This window comes from Mytilus galloprovincialis, chromosome 13 (assembly GCF_965363235.1).
Source record: "Mytilus galloprovincialis chromosome 13, xbMytGall1.hap1.1, whole genome shotgun sequence".
Taxonomy (NCBI): Eukaryota; Metazoa; Mollusca; class Bivalvia; order Mytilida; family Mytilidae; genus Mytilus; species Mytilus galloprovincialis.
Window position 1 is genome coordinate 56,193,950 of NC_134850.1, and position 27,968 is coordinate 56,221,917.

The following is a 27,968-nucleotide window of genomic DNA, read 5'->3' on the forward strand; positions in this document are numbered from 1 at the left end:
TCAAATGGATATAAAAAATACCAGACCAAACAGTAAAAGTAATATTGATAAAGACATGAAAGACAAATAAAAGAACACAAAACATGAAACTAAGATAATAGACAACGTCAGTAAGTGTATTATTTGTGAAGTATATACGGAATATTTATCAACAAGGTATTGGTACCTTTCGGTGAACTGGTTTTACAAAACGAACGAGACTTTCTTTGACAAACTTCTGGTTCATCAGCTTTTTGCTCAGACACTTGGTGACGTTTTACAAAGTCTTAGTAGGAGCTGCAAGCTCTGGAATACCGAATAAATTTGGAAATCTATATCATATATGTAGGTGAAGCTGGTATATTGCTACTAAGTTAAGCGAAATTGATAATTTCAAAATTAAAATCGTCGAGTTTGTCATATATAGATTCCGGTACTGATATGACTGTGTATGTCAAATTCGAGGTATAAGTTTAAATGAGGAAGCCGTGTCTGTAAATTATAAGATATTAATTTAAGAAACATAATAACTATCACAATTTATCAACGATTTGTTATAAATATAGTACTAGTATGTTTTTTTTTATATTTCTAGGTATGAAATCTACAGTACAGTATTTCAAAGTGAAGAATCTTGACCTCAAAGTCGCCTACAGGGGTGGCTATCACCCGCGTATCAAGGCGGCCTTTCGCCACTTTAAATTTTTCTACTGTTATTATACACCAGAAAACTTCGGTAAGGTTATATTTTATAGTAGAATATTGTTATATAAGATACAAACACTTTATGTACATACTCTTTAATTTAATTTCAACATTTTACAATTTTTAAAAGATATGTTAAAAGTAGATTAAGAAAGGGTATTCTCCTGTAAAGTGAAAAAGATCTAGCAGACATTTCACTGTGTTGATAGCAACTAGTCCTACATTGTTTTCCTATCATTTTTAAACATGTTTATTTTTAACCTGCACATAAATCTGCATTTGATATCATAATTCTTGGTGAGGTTTCCCTAAATAAGAAGCAAATTATCCACATTGATCAGAGTGAATCGATATTATTCTATATGACCATGATTTTGAAAAATATTAAAAGAAATGTTTTTATATTTAATTTTTCACAGAAAGTCAAGTGTTTTATAATCGTTGGCCTGCTGAGCCGTTTTCGATGCTAAAATCACAAGACGGATGTCCAGAGGGATTTGCTGAAAGTTCTCTTCAGCAGTTTACAGAATCATTGCCGATTATGTCTGACACGATGTATTCAGCCGTGACGGTTGGATCAAACAACGTGACGTATACGTTTTGCTCAAAACCTAAAAGTGAACCTTTAGGACCATCAAGTTACTGGCAGAAAGGGTCTTATTGCATACTTAGCTATACAGGAATATGTCCTACAGGTAAAGAAGGCTATTTGATTTGAATTTTGACATAACATAAATAAAATGAATGATTTCATTAATTGTGAAATCCTCTACTTTTTTTATCTAACACTTACCTATTAAATAAGAAATATCGGAAATACAATTAAGACAATTTGATACCCGAAAAAGGGGAACACAGAATATCAAAAGGCTTTATAAAGCGAAATGTTATAAATTGCTATACTAAAGTTAACAAAACATCTAAGATATCTCGTCCACAAGAAGACGATGTCAACTACAAACACGTTAAACATTTCTTTTGGATCTTAAATTGATATAGACAAACAAGTGAACTACGCTATTTTAATGTACACTTTTTGATTGAGTTAAGCCTGCCAATTGATATTTTACCGTGTGTTTTCTATGTTGTGATGTTATGCTATTGTTTCAGAAAAAGGGAGAAGGTTTGGATCCATTAAAACTTTTAATCCCGCTGCAAATGTTTGCACCTGTCCTAAGTCAGGAATCTGATGTACAGTAGTTGTCGTTTGTTTATGTAATTTAAACGTGTTTCTCGTTTCTCGTTTTGTTTTAAATTTTATATAGATTACACCTTTGATTTTCCCGTTTGAATGGTTTTCCACTAGTAATTTTGGGGTCCTTTATAGCTTGTTGTTCGGTGTAAGACAAAGCTCCGTGTTGAAAGCCGTATATTGACCTATAATGGTTTACTTTTTTTAAATGCTTATTTGGATGGAGAGTTGTCTCATTGGCACTCACACCACATCTTCCTATATCTAAATGCTGTTTTGTCGTGAACCATTCATCTTCTTGCTGCGTGGATCTACAATTTTCTTTCAGTAGTAATTACGGAAAAGGCATTGTAAAAACATAAGACAAACTGTTAATATGGCGTTTGAAACATAACTGAATGATGTAAATATATCGGAAGTGACGTGTCAATGTTTTAATATATCAATGCTGTTTTGATAGGATTTGAAGACGGATTCATCAAGTTTGATGACATACAACCACCCAAAATGTTAGCAGGTCAATTTTTACCTAATGGGGATTTTACTACAGATGTTAAAATCCATTTTTGTTGTCGGGACGATGGTACTTGGTCAGATCCTATTACACTTCCAACACATGATTCTTTTGTTTTGTTTCGCCATAGCAAATTCCCGTGCCAGAAGGTTGTAGGTAAATATGTTAAAAACATTAAGGATATTTTCTTATTATGATCTCAATTAATGAAATCAACAAAAATTCAACGCACAATAAAAGGCGACGTCAATTATTAGCAGCTGGTAAATACTACCAATAACTGCAAGCATTCTTGAAGATTATAATAGAAATATTTATTCGTTTTTATATACATGTATCTTGTTCATTAAATTGATAATAACCTTGTATACATTTTTTGTGTGTCTTAAACCCTGTTCTGGATTTATTTTAATCAGGAACGATCAAATTCAAGCATTTGAAAGACAAAGATAATAATATGTCGAAAAACACTACTCAGAGACGAATATACAAGTATTGAAAGAGTAAATCAGACAGATCATCATCCGCGTTGTGAATCAACTGACAAAATCGGGATTAGGTCACAAACAATAAAAACAAATCTGTAAACTATTCTTTGATCTTAAGATTTAATATCGATTTTAGTTGTTTTCTTCATAACTCTGTTGGAGCAGTTTGTGTATCAGGAGCACACATATGTTAAATACGCCCGTATAGTGTGGAATATAAATTCGTAATGTATTAGAAGTTGAAGAACTTTAAGAAAAGTGATACTTTTAATATATTTGTTGAACGTATCGATTCACATTATAAAGTATGTTTAACATTCTTTTCCCTACAGATATGATAGACACAGAGGAATATTTAACTATCCGAAACGATGCATCCAATAACCAGGCCTTATATGGGTTTGTTCCTAAAGTGAGTGGTATTGGGAGAGTTTATCAAGTTCACCTTTGCCACTACCACCATGCTGATACAAGTGAGTATACTTCAAAATAAATTGTTGTAATTTCTATGTAAAGATGGCGTTTGATAAATTGGTATTTTAGTCCAGTTGTATTTTAGTGCGACACGGCTATCTTACCATGAAATCAAACAAAAGGTTGATATTTGAAATCTTTAAATGACGTAAAGATGTCAGACAGACATGAACATTTCCAATCAAATTATCAAATTAAGTAAACGTTTTACTCAACGAAAAATGACGGTCTTCAGTCCAAAAACTATGGATGGAGAATGAATCGTGAAAAAATCATGCCATAATTAAACATAATAGTCTTTTGACATTTAAGTAAGACCACAGTGAATGGATACATATTTTCGTATTTAAGAAGATGCTTTGCAAGTCCGACTTTATAACGTATCATACCATATGAGCTGTGCTATCAATGGTAGATTATTTGAAAGTTTAAGAGGAAGATTAAAATATCCCTTTTACCACAAGATGTAACCATTCATATTTGATCACAAAAGGCGTTGCTGATATTTGTGTTTATTAGAAAATGTTACATCTCTTTTTGAGCAATATCCTGTTACATTCGATGAATTAAAGTTTGACTTTTCCTATAAATTCAATCATTCGTTACCTAATAAAGAACTCCATAGGTGTAAACTAAAAACAAGCCAATGAATTAAATAATATGTGTGCTTTGAATGTTGTTAGAGATGTTTTATTGATTTTATAAAATAATATATATGTGGGGATTCACATTGAAAGGTGAGCATATGAGACTTTACAGCTCTTCTTGTCATACAATTTTATGTTTACCATTCCAAGTCACCTGAGATCACCCCAAGTTTTGCTTGGGTTCATGTTGCTTAGTCTTTAGTTGTTTCTATGTTGTGTGTTTTGTATACTATTATTTGTCTGTTTATCTTTTTTCTTTTTGAGCTATTGCGTTTTCAGTTTATTTTAGACTTCAGAGTTTGAATGTCCCTCTGGTATGTTTCGCATCACTTTTACAATTCTCCCTGTCAATTAAATTCTGTTCAAGTTTTATCAAACCATTTCTTATATTCTATCAGGAAATCTCAATTTAATAATACAACTTGCTTCCTGTTTTGTTACTTCAGATTGTGGTGCTATTTATCAACTGAATTCGTCAAATCCAGTTGTGCACATAGCGACTCCTAATTTCCCGGGACCATATGTTGCAAGACAAAGATGTAATTTTATATTCAAGGTAAGCTAGTTTTATGTTTCTTTTCAATGTTATACTTGATTAAAATGGTGTTAATAGTATGTGTTCGAACGTACACTTTTGTTTTAAATTCTACTAATATTCAAAATTGAAAAGAACAACATATGAACAGAAAAGTCAGAATACAAAAACATGGTTTGTATTACAATATTCGATTTTAATCATAATGCCGTCTAACAAACAAACAAAACATTTCGGACGCACCTTATTTGTTATATAAGTTTTTTTTTATTATTCCTGAACACATATGATTTTACATTTGACAATTTACATGCATGAAATTTCTAGTAAACAAACGAGAAATATTTAGAAGCAAGTACTATCATATCACACTTTTTCTTAATTTAACAGGGCCCTAAAGATTCCAAACTGATTTTGAATTTTCATACGTTTAACGTTGAAGTTGGTGATAGTGGAGAATGTGTATCTACAGTTGGTATCAGAAGTGCTCTACCAGGTCAACCGGAAATAAAGTAAAGTATTAATTGGGGTATTGTCATCACGTAGAAAACAATCGGGTCTGTTCGAAATAAAGTTGATTCCTAAAATTTCCAAGTTCAATAAAAGCTCAAGAGCGAAACTATGTTTTGCACATTCAAGCATTAAAATAATGTGTAGGTAAAATATTGGAAAACAAATACATATTTGAGGGAAAAAAAATCGCAATTCAAATTTTTGTCAAACTTATATTTTTCAACGCTCTGTGTAAAAATACTCTTTCGTCAGTTCATACTTACAAAGTTAAATTACAAAATACTGAGCTCCAAGAAATATTCAAAACGGAAAGTCCCTATACAAATGGCAAAATCAAATGATAAAACACATCAAACGAATGGACAACAACTGTCATATTCCTGACTTGGTACAGGCATTTTCAAATGCAGAAAATGTGGGATAAAATCTTTTATAGTTGCGAAGCAGTGTGTATCACATATTTCATAATATAGCAAATATTAACACTTAAACATGTTTTTGATGGAGCACATAAATGAATAAAAGTTTATCCAAAGAATACCTAAAAGTCCAAAAGGGAGGGATAACAGGAATCACTAAAAATAATAACAGTACAGCAGACCACCAACACCTGATGACTCCCAAAAAGACACACAAAAAAGACAAACAACACGTGGTTTAAATAGACAAAGGCACTTGATGTGGTTGGATTAAACTAGGTTTAACTGCACATGTAACGTAACCGTTGCCTATCCGTATCCTTATGTTGTGAAACTTAAATACTCATTAAAAAAATGCAGTCTGATGCGACCAAGAAGATCACGCATTCAACCAATTAATAAACAAAACAAAAACAGCTTGTATTAACTATGTGCATTCGAAGTTTTGCAACTTAATACACGAAAAACAATACATATTGTGTCAATTAGGTTCATATAACTATCATTCAAATGAACGGGAAGGTATCAAAAAAGATATTAAAAAATGAGTTTTTTTCTCATGTTTTCGTCAAAAATATTCATAACACTTTAGACAAACGACAATTATAAAATGTTGTTTTTATCTACAAAAAAGCTGACCCTTTTGTAACATGTGTAGCTAGTTCAATAAAGAATTCCAAGTGCAAACTACTGTACAAAAAGCAAAATTACGAAAATACCGAACACAAAGTAAAATTCAAAATGAAAAGTCCCATAACAAGCTAAGTTTCAAAACCAAAATCTGAAACACATCAAACGAACGGAAAACAATTGACACCTTGGTGTTGCCTTGGGTTTTCTATTTCATTGTTTAATTTACGAATCATGTATCTTTGATCAATGCAACACACATATTTTATAATTACAGATACTGTGGCGATGACTTTAAGAGATCTGTGATGACAGATATGAATTTCCTAGGAATAACATTTACAAGTGGAAACAACAATCAGCTACTGACAGGGTTTAATGCTACAATATCACTGATAAGAGGTTTGTACCATAATGTTGGACTTTATATTTTAGTAAGCATATCTTATTATTCCTTAAATTTGGTTTCAATGTTAATATACATCTGACAACTTGATGACAAAAAAAAATCAGACAACAAACATACAAAAATGCAGAAAGGCATCTAACATTTTACCAGATATGTTTATATATATATATATATAACAATAATTTTATTCTAAATAGAGGAAACAAATGGTGCTCTGTTTGATGTTGATCATTGCATGGATCATAATAATAAGTTATGCTTTTTGGTTTGATCAGCTCTTCGACAAATTTTTTCTTTCCATTACACTTGAATGTTTTTCACTAGAACTGTAATGTATTGTCATTTATATGTGGATTGTCAACTTTATGTTGTATATTTTATAAACAGATAAAATGAAGTTATCTGGAACGATAGATAAACTCATACCATGAACTCTATTTTTCATTTTGTTTTAGGATGTAATGTATTTTTATCTAATTAAAAACCTTTGAAATGATTTAAAATATAAATTATCTTACAGACCGAGACATGTGTTACAACGGAAATGGAACTACTTACAATGGAAACGTTAATGTTACAAAAAAGTTCCAGACATGTCTACATTGGAGTAAAGTTACACATTGTGTGAATAATCTATATCAAAGAAGGTATTATGAAACATCAAATATGATTTACTATAACAGACACAGCAGTGCGATATCGAACCAAATGTACTATTTCATTTTAAAAACGGAAATTAAATAATAAGGATGCAATTAACAATCATATTTGAAAGTCAAGTAACAAAATGACAAAATGAATGGCATAAGGATAAAAGTCTGAAAGTCTGAATGACAATCAAAAGTTCAAATGTACGTGAAATAATACAAGAATACTGGTACTTACTCGCTAAAAAACATAACTGCTCCACCAGGGTACGCTTTTAATTATCCAAAAGTTGAATTTTCAATTTACTCTAGATTAAAAATAAAGCTTTGAATGTGATGATAAGTCATGAATAAGGGAGGCAACACACTTGTATACATTATTCCACATTTGTTTATTTTGTTACTAATCAATTATTTATTGACCTAAGTTTGTAAGATGAACAACTACTTTAATATACATGTTCGTGTTAATGGGATATTTCTGCATTTTTGTATGTCTGGAAATACTACATTAACAATTAGAATATGTGTGTTCGACTGTCCATACATACATGTTTATTATACACTTAAATTTCTATAACATTTTTTTTTATTTTCTAGAGTATCGTTTGAAAGTCAATTGAATATAATATGTCGTGTGTCCTGTTTTGAAGGAATCTATTTTACTAGAATACTTAGCATAATTTATATTTTGGTTTTGTTATCATTGTAGTGAATCTGCATCCTTTTTAAAAGAAAACTTCTGTAGGCGTGCCGGCGATGGTTTAGCACCATGGTGTTATACTGATGAAGACCAGTGTTCACGTGACTATTGTGATGTTTGCAATCTTGGTAGGTATATGGTTAATTAATACCAAACCCATTGACATATTAATGTTTATTCCAATTTGCATTTCATCCACATTTTGTTTAAAATTATCCAATTATCCAAAAGAGTACTAACAAATTCGGATTTTCCTATATCGTCACTGCGTTTGTACTGACATAATGTAAAAACACCTTTCTTGGTAAGAACAATGTAAAGATACACAGACTAAGTAATATATCTCTCGTGACAAGCTGGTAATAGATAGTATTGCGTGTTTTGTAAAGTCGAATCTGCGCTGTGCGCTTTTAACACTCAACAAAAATGATTTGAAAAATGTATTTTCAGAATATGCCTTTGTACGACAAAAACAATGAAACATTTTAGGACACATTGATACATACCATTAGACCATAAGCAGTTTTAAAAATGAAAACTCTGTTTTGTAGGTTTCATACATAAAATAATTACTCGTCAATTAACTTGGTAGTATAAATATGATACAAGATAGAATATGACATTTCTTTCATTGAAATATTAAGAACATTATTCAATTAAAATTAAAAATGAATATGTTTCATCAAATTATATTTGTTTTCTAAATTTATAGATTTTGACGTAGTGTCACAAATTGTTTATTCTTGCAGAGAAATGTTATGACATCTTCGATGACTGTAATGATTTAATGACAGAAGATAAGAAGTTTTGTTCTGAGGATATAGAGGCATCACGTGGTTGTAGAAAAAGTTGCAAATTGTGTAGTTTTGAGAAGCCATTACCAGGTACTGTTTATGAGAAATATTGTATTGATGATAAAATACTGTAAATTCAGAAATTATTGCGAAATATGGGACAGGATTATAATCGCAATAATTTAAACTCGCATTTTGAAATATTTTATATGAATTAAACAGGATTTTACTCAATATCGCAAAAATTAAAGTCACATTTTAGTCTTAAATGACAAAATCACAATAATATATGCTAGCAATAATTTTTGAATTTACTGCATTAATGATAAGATATGCTTGAATTTGAATTCCCGTTACGGACTAAATCATATCTTAAATAAATAATATGCCAAATTATTAATTCTTGTAATTCTAAATAAAACGGAATTGATGAAAAATTACATTGTAGTGAAACGTGTATCTTGTACCAGCCCACTAATACCTTTTGATGGGATTCCAAAAGTACCTTTGAAAACTAGCTATGCAGTTGGAGAAACTGTATTGTTCATGTGTATAAACGGTGTGGAAACAGATACCCATGTATGTTTGGCTGATGGTACATGGTCAGGAGGAAACTTTGTCTGTGGAAGTACGTATTGAACTTCTTTTCAGAGGGAAAACATTTAAATTATTACCTTTTAGTGAACAGGACAAAGTATTGGGTAATTTTAACTGCTTTACGCTTTGGTTGTACCAGCATATATTTCCCGTCGTTGTTATCACATAGTGCATTGGTATAGCTGTAGAATTTTCATCTTTTTTATTCGCATATTATTTGTTTCTTTTTTCAATTACATCTGCTTTATATGTTGAGTTTACTAGAATGCTTTTGACATCAACTTTCATAAAATGTTATGCAAAAAGAAAACACAAATTGAAAAAAAAACATTGATCAAAGGCTTTCTTATAATTACCAGTAGCGCAAATAAATGAAAACATACAACAATTACTCCGTGTTATACATTATGTAAATATTGAATTTCCTTTCTGTTTAATACAACGAACGAAACAGATATAATTATTTTCCTTCTTTTAAACAGTTATCAAGATTATAAGATTACTTTTCATAAATATCTTCTTCTTTTAAATACTTTATTTAAAATCACTATAAAGCTTTCCTCGAAAAGACTTCTTAAACAGATGTCTTTGAGATCCTAAACAATACCCATTTGGCAAGCTAACTGACTGTTTTATTGTTAAGATCCGTACACATTTTGTTAATTTTCATACATTAGCCAAATCGAATTCTCACCATATACAATTGAACAAGCTATTCAGTCTTCTAGTGACTCTGGCATTTTATCACGTTTGCATTATCTATCCAACATTTACCTCAAAGGGGTTAAGGCTTTCACAATCTTTTCTTTTTGTTTCAACTTGTAGGAGCGGTAGGTAAGTGCATCTTTTTCAAAATGAAAATATTTGAAAACAACGTGGACTGAAACAATAATTGTGAGAGCGTACGTGTTTATGAGTTTACGTTCATTATCTGTAGTGGTTCGTTTTGTCCCGTTTCTTGGTTTCGTTTTTTTTTTTGTAAGGTCATTATGGGACACACACTAAACTTTGATGTTTGCAAATATAAGCCAAATAGGAAGATTACTGTCGACATCAGATTGTAAATCTAGATTTTGAAATATTTTAGTTTTTATTTAACTTGATTTTGCATTCAATGCATTGCTAATAGGTTTAATAGGAACTTCTAATAACACGCTGGCCATCATTCCGACTAGACTGAATAATAAATAGAAATATATCAGTTTCTAACATTGTAAGTATGACTATAAATACTTTAGTAGTATTAAATTTTAGGAACTAGCAATAATTTTTGGTGAACATTTTATATATACAAGCCTTATTTTAGTATTAGTATTGTCATCTGATAAAGTCATGCCGATTATAAGATACACAGTTTTTCTCTACTTTCAAGTCTTTCTGTTTGAACCCGTCGAACTGAAACAATAATATTAATTATTTGGAAAATAAAAGGTCCTGGAATGGAGTATTTTTTAATCAACAGCATTGTCCTATATAAGTTATAAATAAAGTTGAATTCTTTGCTTCGCTGTTTTACGTCATGCCCACTAACAAATTGAAAACTGTACCTATACGCCTTATTTTTAGTCCAGATTTTTAGTATTCGTATTGTTATCTTAGAAAGTCTTACTGATTAAAATACTACAATAGGTAACAATTTGACAATTTAGTAGTGTCAACCCTGTGGTTATGACCCGTGTATATAGCATATTAATCCTGAATACAACGTTTGGTGGTGCGCCTGTCAGATGCGGAACGGACAGATAAGGTAATAGGTAAAAGGTGAATATACTATTGGTATCGGTAGCGGACTCGACCCGGAACTTCTTAATTATTGGCAATATTAATTACGTGGAAAACAAAAGGGCCTGGAGTGGTGTAATTTTTAATCTACACCTTTGTACTATATTAGTTATATATAAAGTTGAATTCTGTGATTCGTCGTTTTTACGTGATGACGGCTGACAAATTGGACCTCGTAATTTTAGTATTATAGAAGTTACCGTTCATTGCAGTACTAATTATTTTATAGGCTTTTATAAAGAGTTATCTCATTGGCAATCAAACCCCATTTTATTTTTTTCATAATACACAAACTTTGGCAGCACTATAAAATAAAATATAAACGAACATACAATTATTCTTCCATCCCCCACGAAAAAGAATGAATCCACAATATTATTTTTGTTGTTTGTAGAATGTCCGCCAGGGTGGATAACCTATTCTGAAAGATGTTATAAATGGTTCGATGTTTATATGACAGTTTATGAAGGAAGAGAACTCTGTGCCAACATGAGCGCATCCATGTCGTCTGCTAAGGATTTAGAGGAAAACGATTTTTTGTTGACGTTAAGGTACATTTAATATGCCAACTTAATGAATAAATAGATATAAGAAGATGTGGTACGAGTGCCAATGAGACAACTCTCTATCTAAATAACAATTTATAAAGATAAACAAGCAGTTATTTGTACAGCTCACCTGCTCAGAAAAAGCACATATCAGTTATTTCTGTTACTTGCACTCGTCGTCCTTTTAATCAGGTAGAGATTGTTTCGATTTAAGTTTACTGTTTTGTTGTGAAAATTAGACCACAAACCCCTCAACCAAGTGAATCGTATAATAAAATAACAAAAGAATTGACAGGGTAATACCAACTTTTTATCTAATTATAGTAACATTTTCATGGTTGCACTGATGTGAGTTCCTTTTGCTACAGTAGTAACTGGTTTTAAAAATTTGAGTGACATTGTGCAGTGTTCATCTTTTAAAGTCTTTTTTGGGGGATTAAATCTGAACTCATTGCATAAACATTATGAGATGTCATACAAAACAACTTTCCCTAGGAAATGGCCTGTCGCAAACAATGATATAGAATGTACAAATGATTTCAATTTTAAAAATTCGTAAAATGTGAATCATTCATCATAGTTGTACTAAAGACGATAGATTTGATGCATCCATAGCTTAATTAACCTTCACTAGGAACACGACTATATACAAAAACATACATAAATCAGTGCTTAAATACATTAAAGGCTAAATATCACAAGGGATGTAATTGAATTCCAAACATCTAATGTTTACTTTCCATGAGAAGGTTTGAAAATGTACATTGTAATAGTAATTGGTGATTTGAGCTGATGTGTTTTACACAAAATGCATCTATGGTGAATTATGAGTGGGGTACCATTAAAGACTTTTAACAAGAAAACATAGCTGTCTTGGTTATGTTTTACAAAAATTACCGTAGCTGTATATACTGAAATCGATCCTTCTTCAATTTGAGTTACTTTTGGAACCTTACATGTCGTTACAAAGGACCATTCAGATGAAGACACGTCCTATTTAAAAAGTAACAATTTTAATAGATGTTTTTATAAATAATGTTGATATTAAAAGGAAATGTTTGCAAATCATTTTACGTTCGTTTAAAAACGATGAAAAGAGAGAAGAATCATCAACCAAAAAAAGAATAAGAATAAATAATTATTCTAAACTTAGTATCTGAGATTCAAATGATGGACAATACATAAGCATTTCTTTGATACTTTACAAAACAACTGGTAAGAATTTCAGACAGATTTAACTATTCATTTAGATGTTTTGGGTCCTATAATGATAAATGTTTCCCATTTATTTTTTTAACAGCGATAACAGTCGTTCCTTCTGGCTAGGTATAGAAAAAGATGAAAATGATGAGTATATATGGAAAGAAGATGGTTCAATTGTTACGTGGACAAATTGGGGAAGAGGTTAAATTCATTATTACATGTCAATTTTGTTTATGTTTAAATATGATTTGAATTTTTATGCTTTTTATCATAGTACTCAATCAAAAAGTATTTCTTTCCAACTTATTACATGTCGAATTAAATTTATTGGTATTCCGTTCATTTGTATATGCTCGTAACAAAATATAAACAGTCGAATAGCAACACAAACAGTTATTGAAATATTTTCAAAATTCAACGAAAAAAACCTTCGAATAATTTATTCCGTCTGTTAGATGAATAGATAAACAGTGTAGAATCAAAATCAAAGTATAATTAGGCCGAAAAATAAGCAAATGATATAATTATACAGTTTAAGTCAAGAATATGCATTTAACCAAAATGTGGTTTTTTTTTGGTAAATGATCAAAGTTTTAAACTTTTGTTTTGTAGGAAATGATACATCAAATGCATGTGCCAATGTAAACGATGAGGGAAAGTGGAATCGTTGGGGTTGTGATTGGGATTATTTATCTATTATCTGTAAACTCACTCCATCTAGTAAGTTATAATGCACCTTTCAATCTGGAGAGTAATGAACACGCTTATTAAGGCCAATAAAAGATTTGCGAACGATAGTAGAGGAACATTCAAGCTCATAGATACAAAAATAAACTGACAACGCCTTTGCTAACAAAGAAAAAGACAAACAGATAAATAATAGTACACAAATCACAACATAGAAAACTAAAAATTAATCAACATGAATCCCACCAAAAACTAGGGATGATCTCAAGGTGCTACGAAAGATTTAGCTGACCTCCCTCCACATGTGGTACTCGTTCGTGTCATGTCAAAAAAGGTCCCTTTGTTAAGGCACATTGAATTACAAACTCAAACATAGAACACAAATCCATCCATAAAATCTGCAGATGCTCACAAGATTTGATTATGTAAATAATCAGTATTTAAAATTTAAAATTTTGTCTTGCATATTTTATATAGGGCTCCAAACTGTATGTATTTAATATAACAAAAACTGCAAAACTCATCCCTTCGATTTTGAGATATTTACCAACTGCACTGCCTGAAAGTATTTATTGTGATAGAATTTGACTTGTACAAAGATTTTAATGTAAATGTTTCCCTTTGTCTACAATTTGAGATCTAACCTAAATAATCAGTAATAAAATTGAGAATGGAAATGGGGAATGTGTCAAAGAGACAACAACCCGACCATAGAGCAGACAACAGCAAATGGTCACCAACAGGTCTTCAATGCAACGAGAAATTCCTGCACCCGGAGTCGTCCTTCAGCTGGCTCCTAAACAAATATACACTAGCACAGTGATAAGTATGTTTTTTCATCAGTTATTACAAAATATGACAATGTTTAATATGATGGAAATACAAAAGTGTTTTAATCATATTAAATTTAGCAAACAGTGACTGACACAAAGCCGAATAATGTGAAAAGTAAAATCACAAAAATACTGAACTCAGAGGAAAATCAATTTGGAAAGTCCATAATCACATTGCAAAATCAAACAACAAAACGCATCAAAAACGAATGGACAAGAACTGTCATATTCCTGACTTGGTACAGGCATTTCCAAATGTAGAAAATGGTGGATTGAACCTGGTTTTATAGCTAGCTAAACCTCTCACTTGTACGACAGTCGTATCACATTCCATTATATTGTCACTTGTATGACAGTCGTATCACATTCCATTATATTGTCACCTAAATTATCAGTAATAAAATTGCGAATGGAAATGGGGAATGTGCCAAAGAGACAACAACCCGACCATACAGCAGACAACAGCAAAAGGTCACCAACAGGTCTTCAATGCAACGAGAAATTCCCGCACCCGGAGTCGTCGTTCAGCTGACCCCTAAACAAATATATACACTTTTAAATGAAGTATGTGTTGATTATCGGTTATGCATGATGTATTTATTCTAGAGCTGATGTGTTTTTTTTTCCTAATATAGTTATTGATTTTATTATGTACGTTCCCATCACTTAAAGAAGTGATTGCCTCAAATATTTAACCTGACCTAGTTAAAGTTGTATTTGCATCGTGTAGTACATAAAATCACGGAATAACGCGAGATGAAACTTATTACTTTAACACTCATTTTAGCTCACCTGGCCCAAAGGGCCAAGTGAGCTTTTCTCATCACTTGGCGTCCGGCGTCCGTCGTCGTCCGTCGTCGTCCTGTGTTAACTTTTACAAAAATCTTCTCCTCTGAAACTACTGGGCCAAATTAAACCAAACTTGGCCACAATCATCATTTGGGTATCTAGTTTAAAAAATGTGTCCGGTGACCCGGCCAACTAACCAAGATGGCCGCCATGGCTAAAAATAGAACGTAGGGGTAAAATGCAGTTTTTGGCTTATAACTCAAAAACCAAAGCATTTAGAGCAAATCTGACATCGGGTAAAATTGGTTATCAGGTGAAGATATATCTGCCCTGAAATTTTTAGATGAATTGGACAATCCGTTGTTGGGTTGCTGCCCCGAATTGGTAATTTTAAGGAAATTTTACTGTTTTTGGTTATTATCTTGAATATTATTATAGATAGAGATAAACTGTAAACAGCAATAATGTTTAGCAAAGTAAGATTTACAAATAAGTCAACATGACCCAAATGGTCAGTTGACCCCTTTAGGTGTTATTGCCCTTTATAGTCAATTTTTAACAATTTTCATAAAATTTGTAAATTTTCACTAACATTTTCCACTGAAACTACTGGGCCAAGTTTATTATAGATAGAGATAATTGTAAGCAGCAAGAATGCTTGGTAAAGTAAGATCTACAAACACATCACCATCACCAAAACACAATTTTGTCATGAATCCATCTTTTGCTTTGTTTAATATTCACATAGAGCAAGGTGAGCGACACAGGCTCTTTAGAGCCTCTAGTTGAAATAACCAAGTGTTGTCGGATGTCAATAAACATATGAACACCAATGAGTTCATGGAAAGATGAAAGCAAGCACTGTTCAAAAGATATGTTTTATGTGAAATCAATTAATCTAAAACAAAATCCCTATTTTACATTAAAAAAAGATACGAGGGAACATCAATTATCAAAACCAAATTTATTATATATTTGATACAAACAAAGCCTAATATGTACAAAAACATGAAAAACAAATGATCAGGTTGCAAGAAATGATATAAAAGAGTCAATACAACAAATAGCAGAACTAGCTTCCACTATAGTCGTTAAGGAAGCACTTGGGACATGCAATCATGGATATTCCCACTAAGCTAAGTGTGTTTATACATCCCTAATTCAAACATACAGATATATTCTTTGATGTGAAATGCACAATGTGTATTACCTTTTCTCGTGGATTCAATCAAGTGCCAATGTTGTAAACTTTCTGAGGGAAAACCCGAGAGTTTAAAACATTGGCACCGTTATGTATGTACAGTATCCAAAATGAAAATAAATTGCGCAGGTATATTACATCAAACCCAGTATGTTTCTTTGTTGTCACTGATTAAGACGACATAGAAAAGCATAATCAGAACGCTTTTTGTTTGCATAGCATTGCCAAAATTTGTAATGAATTGCAATAGACTAAACAGACGATTTTATATATTTACATATGTCAATGGTGTCGCAATAATTTTAGTTCGAATATCTGTCAAGGAACGATGTTTGCATGTGTAAACACAATTCTAATAATAAAATATATGTTAAAGCAAAAACAATAGATGAAATGTCTCCTTTCTTATCGCTGATGTTGTCGTTTTGTTTTTACTTCTTATCATATTACATGTCTACCTATTTCGTCATTGCGTAGGTTAATAATGACTTACAAACATTTTTTTAAATCTTGACTTTTTACATAAAAATTTTTGTTACAAATATATATAAATAGATATATTGATAGAATTTTAATAAAAGTCTGATATTTACTGTCCTTTTATTAGCTTGCCTAGACGAGTACAGCACTAAATTTTATATTAACAAACCTTATAACCCAATTATGATTTTTTCTTTCTGATTCATTCTGGCAGTATTGGTTCACGGAGGTAACGTGAAATTTACTCTAAATGAATAGTAGAAGTAGAAACACGTCCATCCGACACTAACACACAAGAGATAAGAAGAGATTAAGAGATATAAGTTGCTTATGGGCAGGGATGGGGTAATTGAAAATGTAATGGTAATTAAGTGTAATGCAATACAATTTTCCATGTAATTGAATGTAATGTGTAATGGAGCATTCTTTTAATTACTTGTAATTGTAATTTAATTTTAAAATTACAATGAAAAAATCATGTAATGCTCAATTACTTTTGAATTACATTTCAATTACATGTACTTTTATGGTGTTAATGATAAAGGAATTATGTTTAATAATATAAATTGTAAAATTATATTCATTTTTCAAATATTGATATCACATACTTTCAGTAATTTATTCTTAAGTTTTTATATTACTTATTTGACCAACAGACGTTTTTTCTGAATAGTCTTATGATTTGAAAAAATGCATATGTTTTTTAAGAAAGATCTTTAACTAAATAGATTGAAAAGTAATAAATCACCATGTTAATCAAAAAACAAAAAAATGTGTGAAAAATCTTTATGAGAGTTCATTTAGAATTTAAATTTATTGCACAGAATCATTTGGTCTATATAGTATACAGAAAAGGATTATAGAGATAAAAATTAACAGCTGTAAAAACAAACAGCAATTAATCGGATTAAAATGTCCAGGGGCAATGCCACTATTACATGTATTTTATCTAATTAGCAAAATATTGCTAAGATATTGTTTTTTGTCCATAGATTTACGATGTTTGAACAGCAGTATACTACTGTTGCCTTTATTTATAGACATTATATACATTGTTTGTACTAAAAACTATTTTCAATGTTGAGACAAGCATACCTTTTAATAATTATTAAGTGATTTTTTTTTATTTATTGATAATTTCATTATTCATGCTATGTTTTATTTAAATAACTTCATTTCTGAGATGTCAAAATACCCCTTAATGTATTGGCAAGTTTATAGGAACTAATTTCCTCTTCTATCAACACATCTACTGATTATAGAAGTATAATACCTCCATGTTCTAATCAAGCGATATATGCCACATTAGCTAAGAGTGTACAGACCATAGAGATTCAGACTTATGACAAAACATTAAAATTACTCATGATTATCAAATGCAACGCTTTAACTATGTTTACATGTATATTTTACACATACATTATTATACGATGATGACTGATGTACCTATATTTTTGACTATCTAATTTATTGTGTCTGTTTAGTTTACGCATCAATGTAAATATAACGGAACTTGATGAGACTGTCATCAAAGTGAGAGGGTTGGCGGTATAAAACCAGGTTTGCAAATTTTTTGTACCTGAGAACGTCAAGTCCTACGATCGGAGCACCTCCGTACAAAAACGTAATTATTTTTTCCCCGGCATTTATAATGTCTTCAACAAGAGACCCTTTTAGAAATATCTCAGCAAGATCTTTCAATATTTGACTGTCGATACATTTCTTTAATGTAGCTACCTTCCCTACACCATACAGCTTTGATGTCGTGTCACAACCGCTTATTGCGTGAATGATCGGAAGGACTTTGCACATGTTTTGTCAAAGAACGCCTTTCGTTTATTTATGTCCCATATTTTTTACTTTGTCTTCTTATTATGATTTGGTTTAAAGATCAGATTCATAGATCCAAAATTGTTATAGTACATGTACAACAGAAGTACCAACAGGTCAGTATCTTCACCAAGGAATATTGTTGGGTTCGAAATGGCAGATTTTTACTGACGTTGACAATAAGCGAATTCTACATAGATTCACTAAATGTTTATAATTTGTGTGCATAAAAATGCACCGAGTTCAGTTTTGGAACGAATCAACTAAGCAGAATTAAAAACAGCAATATTCCTGTTTAAAAGTGTTGCCTTTTAAAGCTATATCACCTATTGCCTTTCAAAACTAAGTAATTTTCAGTCATTCCTTATAATGTAATACTAACCCACATCTTAATCGGAGAAAATCATGAAAAGACGATGATGACGTCACGGTCACATGACAAAATTATGTCTATGAGCTGAAAACGCTGTCAGCCAATTAGAAGACGCGTTACATTCAAAATTAAATTGTTACAGAATAACAGAAATATCTTCAAACATCAACTTTTATTCAATGAAAGGGGTTATGTACTGCTAGAAAATACTTCAAATATCATATTTTTTCAACAATAGGTTTTTCCTAAATTACATATAGTAAATAAGGAGAAAAACTAAAGAGGAAACTTGACATTCACATTATTTTAAAAGATTCAACACATATATCGAATTGGTTTCACACACACACAGACTATTTGTTGTATCTGTTCATCTATTCGGTAAAAAACCTTTTGATAATGTTCTGATTTTTATGAACTTTTTTACCAGGACTTGGATGTTATTTTCCTGAACACTCTCTAGAAAGCGTGAAAGCAATATTTTTAATTTCTGGGTCAATTTGTATAAAAAAAAAACAAACATAGTTACATTGGTTGCAATGAATTACATTGATTTCCCAGTTAAATAAAAACCGATAATTTCACATGTGAAATAAACGTGGTTATTTCATTTTCTGACGTCATACAACAAATGCGTTGTCAAGACGTTGATAACGGCGGATCAAAACAAATTGTGAATGCATAGAAAAAAGATATAGTTCCTTATATGTTTAACATGAATTTAAAAAAAAAAAAAAAAGCCATTTGCCAATGTAATAAAAAGAACAACTAATTAAAGAATTTCAGTATAGAAATATATTCAACTCGTTACCGAACAACACTGATAATTAACTAATGAGCTACGTGCATTCGTGAATTAATGTGTTGTTCGGTCACTCGTTGAATTTTTTCTCTATATGAATTCGTCGATTAGTTATTCTATAATTATGTGATCTTAACTGTCGAATTGGGAGGTATAAAGACTTACAATTATTTTCAGTACAGTTGGTTTTTATAAATCTCTAAAAGTTATTGTAGTATATTTGAACGTTCTGGATATTCAAGCTACTGGAAGGGAATTGAATCATTGGCAACCAAAGTGTCCCTTTTTATTTCTAGACTGGTTAATAGTTGTCATTAAAACACCAATGTACCATCCGACAAAGAAAGCAAAAAAAGAAGACATTTAAAAAAATATTGCGACAATTGGGCGTCAGATAAAACTCCAAAACATATAAATAAACTAAAATAAAAAAAAAATCACACAAGATCAACAAAGGCTACCGGCTACGGACTAGAGACAGGCGCAAAAATTATGTATGTTTCGTAAGATTTCAACCCTCCACTATACCATCAGTCAATGTAGAAAAAACCAACACAGAGCAATATGCACAGTAAAATAACGTTTTATAGAAGTCCGAGTCCGATGTCAGAATAGGTAACAAAAGCAACTAAACAAAATGACAATGATACATGAATTAACATAGGACTTTTGGCAGTAACTTACATGCGAGTTCCAGACGTCAACTAAACTGATTGATAGTTTATTATTACATAAGATAAGTTGAAATCAAGCACAATCTCTCCCGTAAGGGGTTTAGCACCATACCATCAAAATCATATGAGAAGAACATAACCCGCATTATGCAAAGAACTGGTTTTAGAATAAATGTGTTTATTTCCGATGCAAATACACTATAAGTGATTCAAAATTGATATCAAAATATGTCATCTTTAATAATGACAACAGTTTCGTAATTATATTCATCCTAAATAAGTCTGTTTAAAGGTTTGGTTAGCTTTTGAAGTGAATGCAGACATTTATGTGCTTTTTAAAAAATTACCATAGAAGTTCTATGTAATCATTTATAAAAGAGGGACGAAAGATACCAAAGGGACAGTCAAACTCATAAATCTAAAACAAACTGACAACGCCATGGCTAAAAATGAAAAAGACAAACAGAAAAACAATAGTACACATGACACAACATAGAAAACTAAAGAATAAACAACACGAACCCCACCAAAAACTAGGGGTGATCTCAGGTGCTCCGGAAGGGTAAGCAGATCCTGCTCCACATGTGGCACCCGTCGTGTTGCTTATGTGATTACAAATCCGGTAAATAGTCTAATTCGGTAGGTCACATTCATGAAAGGGAAGGGGATTGTAGTTACGACGTAAGGAACATATCCGATATCATTTGTGAAACGGTTATTCCATAACGGTCAACCAACTCGTGATGGCGTCCGTAAAATTTACGAAGGGATGATTTCAACTTCACCATTTGGAACTCTTGGTTTAATAGCTTCCTTGTGAGCAGTAACCCTCTATCAAGAAAATCATGATAGGAAATGCAAGAACGGGAATATCGTATCAATTGGGAGATATATACCCCGTATGCAGGTGCTGTGGAATGTTGCTACTTAGAAATTGAAAGTTCACAATTGGAAAGCTGAAATCATCTCTTTTGTCGTAAAGTTTTGTTTTCAACCGACCCTCATTGTCAATTTCTAGATGTAAGTCAAGATATGAAGCCGACTTAACTGTATCTGTAGTATCCTTTATCTCCAATTCGATGGGATAGATGCGTTCCACATAGTCACCAAATTTTGAATTGTTTAGTGAAAGAACGTCATCTATATAGCGGAAAGTAGAGTTAAAGGATATTGTTAACTTCTTATCTTTCTTCCTAAGAAGTTCCTGCATGAAGTCAGCCTCATAATAGTAAAGAAACAAGTCGGCAAGTAGAGGGGCACAGTTTGTTCCCATTGGGATGCCGACAGTCTGTTGAAAAACACGTTCTCCGAACGTTACAAATATGTTGTCAATCAAGAAATCAAGCATCTTGATAATATCGGTTTCAGAGAATTTTTTGTTTGAATCAGAGTGATTCTTTACAAAGTATGATTTATAAAAGAATTCAAAAATAGAAAATATCTAATGAGTGACAGAACAGCACATTCATTCACAATGAATTAATTTGCATTTGTTAATAACCCGTTGAATTTGGAAACGAGTTGAATTTATTTCTATTTTTTGAATGGTATTGGCGTTGGTATAATCGTCTGTATATACGACTTTCCCAAAATGTCTTACAATCGTTACTTTCTGTTTTAGATCGTGTTGAATGTCTAGACTACAGACTTGATTGCTTAGATCTATTAAAAGATGATCCAGGGATGTGTATAGATTTCGAAGAGTTTGCCAGGGACAATTGTCCATGGACATGTGGGTTCTGTGGATCAGGTGAGATAAATATGAATGATAATCTTTTATACAGTGTTTTTTTTTATTCAAAGAATTTCTTTTTTAATTTTCCTAAATTGTCAAAACTTGTATTACAGTACTATTTAGTCTTGCGCTAGTTCAGCTCCGGTAGACAATTCCTAAATATTTCATATAGTCATATATACATGTATTCTCAAAAGTTTTCTATGTTGTGTCTTGTGTACTATTATTCGTCTGTTTTTCTGTTTCATTTTTAGTCATGGCGTTGTCAGTTTATTTTCAATCTATGAGTTTGAATGTCCCTCTAGAATATTAGTCCCCCCCTTTTTTTTTAAGGTAAACAGGAAACATCAATCTAGAATTATGTTTATACTTATTAGATTTCAAATTTTAGCAACCATATGTGCCGTGCCAACCTTGCAACCGAAAACCATTATGAAAGCAGGAAGTGCTTTACGAACCCGGGTGGGAGGAATATTTTCATACGATTGTGTTGAAGGCTATGAATTAGACAGTGGTAATGATAAAAGAGCCTGTCTCAGGGACGGAAGTTTAACAGGTGACCCGCCAGTATGCATAGGTAATTTATGTATGGGTCTTTCTAAATAATTAGAAAGCTCACTCATATTAGTCACAAAAGTTGTAGGCAGTTGGAAACACTAAAAATATAATCAAAGTAGAATAATGGGGGCATCTTCATCATGTTCATGACAATGCAGATGGTATATAAGCACAATTAAACGATCAAATATCAACTTACGTTCATTTGTAGTGTCAAATGTATGTATTTACCTCACATTTACTTTTATGCCAGTCAAACGTTTTGTATTTAAAAAACTATCATACATGTAACCTCCTCATTTTGGAATCTTCATATGATCAGCAGAATCATTCGAATGATTTTAGAAAAGAAACCCATTTTTTTACTAGTCAAATAAATATGTATGAACAGGTGTTATATTCATGTAAGTTTAAAAATACAAATAAAGGGAAAAAACGATTTGTATGGCCACGCAACGAAGTTGTCGGTGCCTTATAGTTTTACCCTTGTCCGTCATTCCGAAGTTCAGTCATTCCGCAACAAACCATTTTATGGAGTTTTTTATGCCCCACCTACGATAGTAGAAGGGCATTATGTTCTCTGGTCTGTGCCTCCGTTCGTCCGTTCGTCCGTTCGTCCGTTCGTCCGTTCGTGCGTCCGTTCGCTTTAGGTTAAAGTTTTTGGTCAAGGTAGTTTTTGATGAAGTTGAAGTCCAATCAACTTGAAACTTAGTACACATGTTACCCATGATATGATCTTTGTAATTTTAATGCCAAATTATAGTTTTGACCCGAATTTCATGGTCCACTGAACATAGAAAATGATAGTGCGAAGTTCAGGTTAAAGTTTTTGGTCAAGGTAGTTTTTGATGAAGTTAAAGTTACATCAATTTGAAACTTAGTACACATGTTCCCTATGATATGATATTTCTAATTTAAAGTTTTGACCCCAATTTCACGGTCCACTGAACATAGAAAATGATAGTGCGAGGGGGAATCCGTGTACTATGGACACATTCTTGTTTCTAAATGCCTTCAGAAATTAGGCTTATTTTTGGTATGTGATTTAACCATGATGAGTAACAGATCAAGTTTAAGTTTCGTTCCGCTCCACTAATATTTGGCGAAATTACGGGCTTTGGATGAATTATTGAAAATCACAGTTATACGGATTTTTTCTCTATTCCTCTCCAGATTTTAAGCTGATTTTTGATATGTGAGACTACCATTATGTTTGTGTCCACATGTGTTTATTGTAAATGTTTGAAATTGCAGATTTTTCAACTATTTGGGACGGGGCCATTCGTGTCGCTTTGACATATCTAGTTTTTTTTATTGTATGTCAATTATAAAAATGTTTCAATTACAAAGATAACATAAATATTATTTTCAAAGAATGAAGTTTTTGTTACTTTCTCGTTGACTTTTTACACCATATTTACTTCATATCTTAAAAATAATGAAAAAAACATGATTTCAGAGACCCACTTAGTGCAATCAAGAAACAATGAGGTGTCTCTTCGCTCTCGACGCATGCTCGCCAATGAAAGAAAAATGTATATAGGAAACAGCAAATCAATGCGCATTCACAAATCCGGGAGAGTTGTTGCGTGGACGTTCTATTCAATGGTTGACTGTGAAGTTACCTTCAGTATTTGGAGACCTGTAGATAAGGGACGGTGTGTATAGTTAATGATATACTTCTTTAATGTAAGAGTAAGGTATCGTATTGCATGACATAATATAAGTAATATTACTGAGCGCTCAAGAAGAAACTATACCAAAAGAATACTGCTTTTTTCGTAGAAACAGTGAGGTCACTTTCATGGCGAAAACCTTACGGTCTTATTACAACATCAGAACGGCCCAGGGAAACCATTCAAAGATATGAACGGAGTTAACTGCTAGATATCAATCCTTTAACATTTGGTTTATATGTAAAAGAGGGACGAAAGATACCAAAGGGACAGTCAAACTCATAAATCTAAAACAAACTGACAACGCCATGGCTAAAAATGAAAAAGACAAACAAAAAACTGCACACATGACACAACATAGAAAACTAAAGAATAAACAACACGAACCCCCAAAAAACTAGGGGTGATCTCAGGTGCTCCAGAAGGGTAAGCAGATTTTGCTCCGCATGTGGCACGTGTCGTGTTGCTTATGGGATAACAAATCCGGTAAATAGTCTAATTCGGTAGGTCACATTCATGAAAGGAAAGGGGGTTGTAGTTACGACGTAAGGAACATGTAAATTAGAAAGAAAAAAGTTTATCCAGAAAAATACCGAACTGCAAAGTAAATTCAATAATTGACAAGACCATATAGTCTGACACAATCAACGTTTTAATATTTCTGACAATTTGGTATTAGCAATTTATTATATTAATCCTTCTAATGTTACTTCCTCAGGTTTACCCTTATTGGACGGAATACTATTGACAAAAGTCGACACGATAGGAAACGACAAGTTAATATTCCCTTTGGTGAACAAATAAGTGCACTTAAAGGTGATATAATGGGTGTATTTTTTGCCTACGGAAAAGGATCTTGCATTCCATATGATCTTTGTAATCTAAATATGGACAAATACGGGAATCAGATGGAATCAATGAACATGAAAGGAAAGGCTGTGGTCTGGAATATTAAAGAAACTTATCAGTTCAAAACTCTAACAGACAGTTCGCGGTGTAAAATCTGGTCGTTCTCAGCTGTTGTTCAATAAATATGCTTTTGAATTATATGTGTGAATACAGTCAGTATATCCAGTATAGGGAATATTTCAATGTGACAGTAAAAATAATAAGAAACAGGAACGTATGTTAAGGTCTACAATTGAATGTTTACAGTGTTTAACAAGTTTTTTTTGTTTCCAATCTTTATACTCTAGAATATGGAGACAATATAAATAAATTTGACAAATCCTGCCAAAAATCCTACTTCCTTAGTCAATTCTCTAAAGGACAAGACAGACACTTAATCATAACGAAAGATAAACACCAAAAAAAGTTCCCAGTTTAGGTTTTTACACATTATTTACTTTATAATATTCATTTCTGGCCGTTCCTGATACGGGTAAATCCATATAAGCACATATAACGCATGACATAAATAAAGTGTTATCTTCATTTTTTTTTTTAAAAAGTCTATTTTTGTGAAACTTATTTCACCTAGTTTTTGTATTTTAAAATTTGTGTCGCTTGATTAAATACATGCTACAACAGCAACATAGAAAAACAAACAATTAATAATTTGTCTCTTTTATGCAATAATCTACACTCTTTTTTGCATCAATATCACGATGGTAACATAATATTTGATACTTATAAAAATGATATGTTGGGTGCAGGTCAATAATACAGCGATCAAAACAATAAAACACATCTTTAATATAAAAAAGAAGACGTGGTATGATTGCCAATTAGACAACTCTCCACAAGAGACCGAATGGCACAGAAATTAACAACTATAGGTCAACAATAAGCCAAGCTTATACAGCATAGAAAGCCGATTTATATCTTTAAAAATGTCTGTGCAAAAAAGATACAGAGGTGTAAATTGCACCGAGTCCGGTAAAATAATTAGATTTGTCATAAAATATCAAAGATACCCTGTATGACAACAAACCAATTAGATATAACGTAAGGTATTCAACGATGAGGTTTACGACTTCGCATGTGCTCGACTGAACTGATATGTGAGTCAAATTATCTTTCTTGACAGCTGAACCGGCTACCTTTAATCTCAATGTCTAGGATAAGAAAAACATACAATATATTTATACGAGCTAACTTCGTAATACCGGTAAAGTAAAACTTTTTTTTTTCACTTTTTATTGACCTTTACACATTATAAAAAGATTATGTAACCTTCAGTACCTGACTATTGTATGTATGTATCAGTGGCTAGTAACATCACCAATGCGAAATTAAAGATTTAATTCACACCTTCATGTGATATTAAGTGCAATTCGGTTTATAATAATTTCTTATTACAATAAACCACTTTTGTCTGCCCATTACTATTTTTGATGGAGATTTTCACGTATATAAATGAGATTATTTAGTTTTTCACAAAGTCCTCCAAAAAAGATCGAATATAGGACAAAATTAAAAAATCATGTTTATATGGGATTACCATTTTGTATTGCATATTTATTTTTTAACTTTAACATTAACTAATCTCTTAATAAGATGATACAAGGGGAGTAAACCATTTGCAACATTTACTACATGTATTTCCTACATTAACGCCTCTTACGTTTCTTTTACGACCTAAATATTGAATACTTCAAATTTGCAAGATTTATGTCTATCAATATATGAACACTCACAACAAGGTCTCTTAAGTATAACGAAAGTCCAAAATTGGAATCAAAATAGTTAAACCTGAATACAAAACAATTTCCTTCTGAATAAACATATTTAATAATTGATTACCATCCCAAACAAACATGCAGAAACATTACAGCAGATTTTTTTCGTCATCTTGACTAAATTGCAAAGAATATAAATATCAAAGTAAAAATGGAACGTCATTATCAAATGGCAAAATCAAAAGCTCCAAAACATTAAACAAATGGAAAATAACTGTCATATATTCCTGACTTGGTACATTTATTACATTATACAGAAAATGGTTGATATATCCTGATCTTATGGATACTTTACCTCTCATTTGTATGAGAAGTGTTTAGAATACCAATATATTGACAAAAATTAGTGAGCAACACAAAACGTCATGATAATAGTTAAAACTGTCAAAAAATGTGGTACATCAATCCACGTTTTTATTGTTGATAGAAAGACCATCATTAATATGTCTGAATACGAAATTATTGATATGGCTCCCTTTATCTTTTTTGATTGACTAGTGTTTGATGGAACTCCTACGAAATAAGAAAAGATCTACCTTCAAATTCAACAAATATGCTATCAATAAGAAACTCCGGCATACTGATCAATTGTTCCTCTTTGAAGCATGTTCATGTTTTGTTCACTGTTATCAAAATTTGTCTTACGGTATCTGAAAGTAATAAACTTATATCGTGTGCTACCATTTCTAGTTTGAAAAGCATTGTGAACTGTTTCTTTCAGAAGATTTTTTCAATTTCACAAGGGTAATAATGGGATATAAGGTTGAAAAATCAAAAGTTATGATTGAATAAATTTTAGGCAAAGGTCTGAAATTAACCAGAATTTGTTTACAGTATTTTGGAATCCACATAACAATGTAACACTTTTCA

The 27,968-nt window shown here is 31.6% G+C and overlaps 1 protein-coding gene across 1 annotated transcript; it reads left to right on the top strand.

Annotated features, from left to right (window-relative positions):
• The first annotated feature begins 3,212 nt into the window (after positions 1 to 3,212).
• LOC143056158 (uncharacterized) lies at positions 3,213 to 25,458 on the top strand. Its single transcript, XM_076229241.1, has 15 exons — positions 3,213 to 3,351; positions 4,446 to 4,555; positions 4,925 to 5,046; positions 6,374 to 6,498; positions 7,026 to 7,152; positions 7,865 to 7,983; positions 8,605 to 8,739; positions 9,098 to 9,277; positions 11,423 to 11,579; positions 12,877 to 12,980; positions 13,392 to 13,499; positions 22,070 to 22,198; positions 22,575 to 22,760; positions 24,201 to 24,399; positions 25,136 to 25,458. Exons 1-15 carry the CDS (start codon positions 3,213 to 3,215, stop codon positions 25,446 to 25,448), a joined length of 2,253 nt encoding a protein of 750 aa, XP_076085356.1. The 3' UTR covers positions 25,449 to 25,458.
• The last annotated feature ends 2,510 nt before the right edge of the window (positions 25,459 to 27,968 follow it).

What these genes read in the sequence shown, in the direction of transcription:
- LOC143056158 (XM_076229241.1), top strand. Translation starts at nt 3,213, where the DNA reads ATGATAGACACAGAGGAATATTTAACTATCCGAAACGATGCATCCAAT. An exon ending in GATGTAATTTTATATTCAAG is followed by an intron (nt 4,556 to 4,924) that starts GTAAGCTAGTTT and finishes TTAATTTAACAG; the next exon opens with GGCCCTAAAGATTCCAAACT. An exon ending in TGACCCGCCAGTATGCATAG is followed by an intron (nt 22,761 to 24,200) that starts GTAATTTATGTA and finishes ACATGATTTCAG; the next exon opens with AGACCCACTTAGTGCAATCA.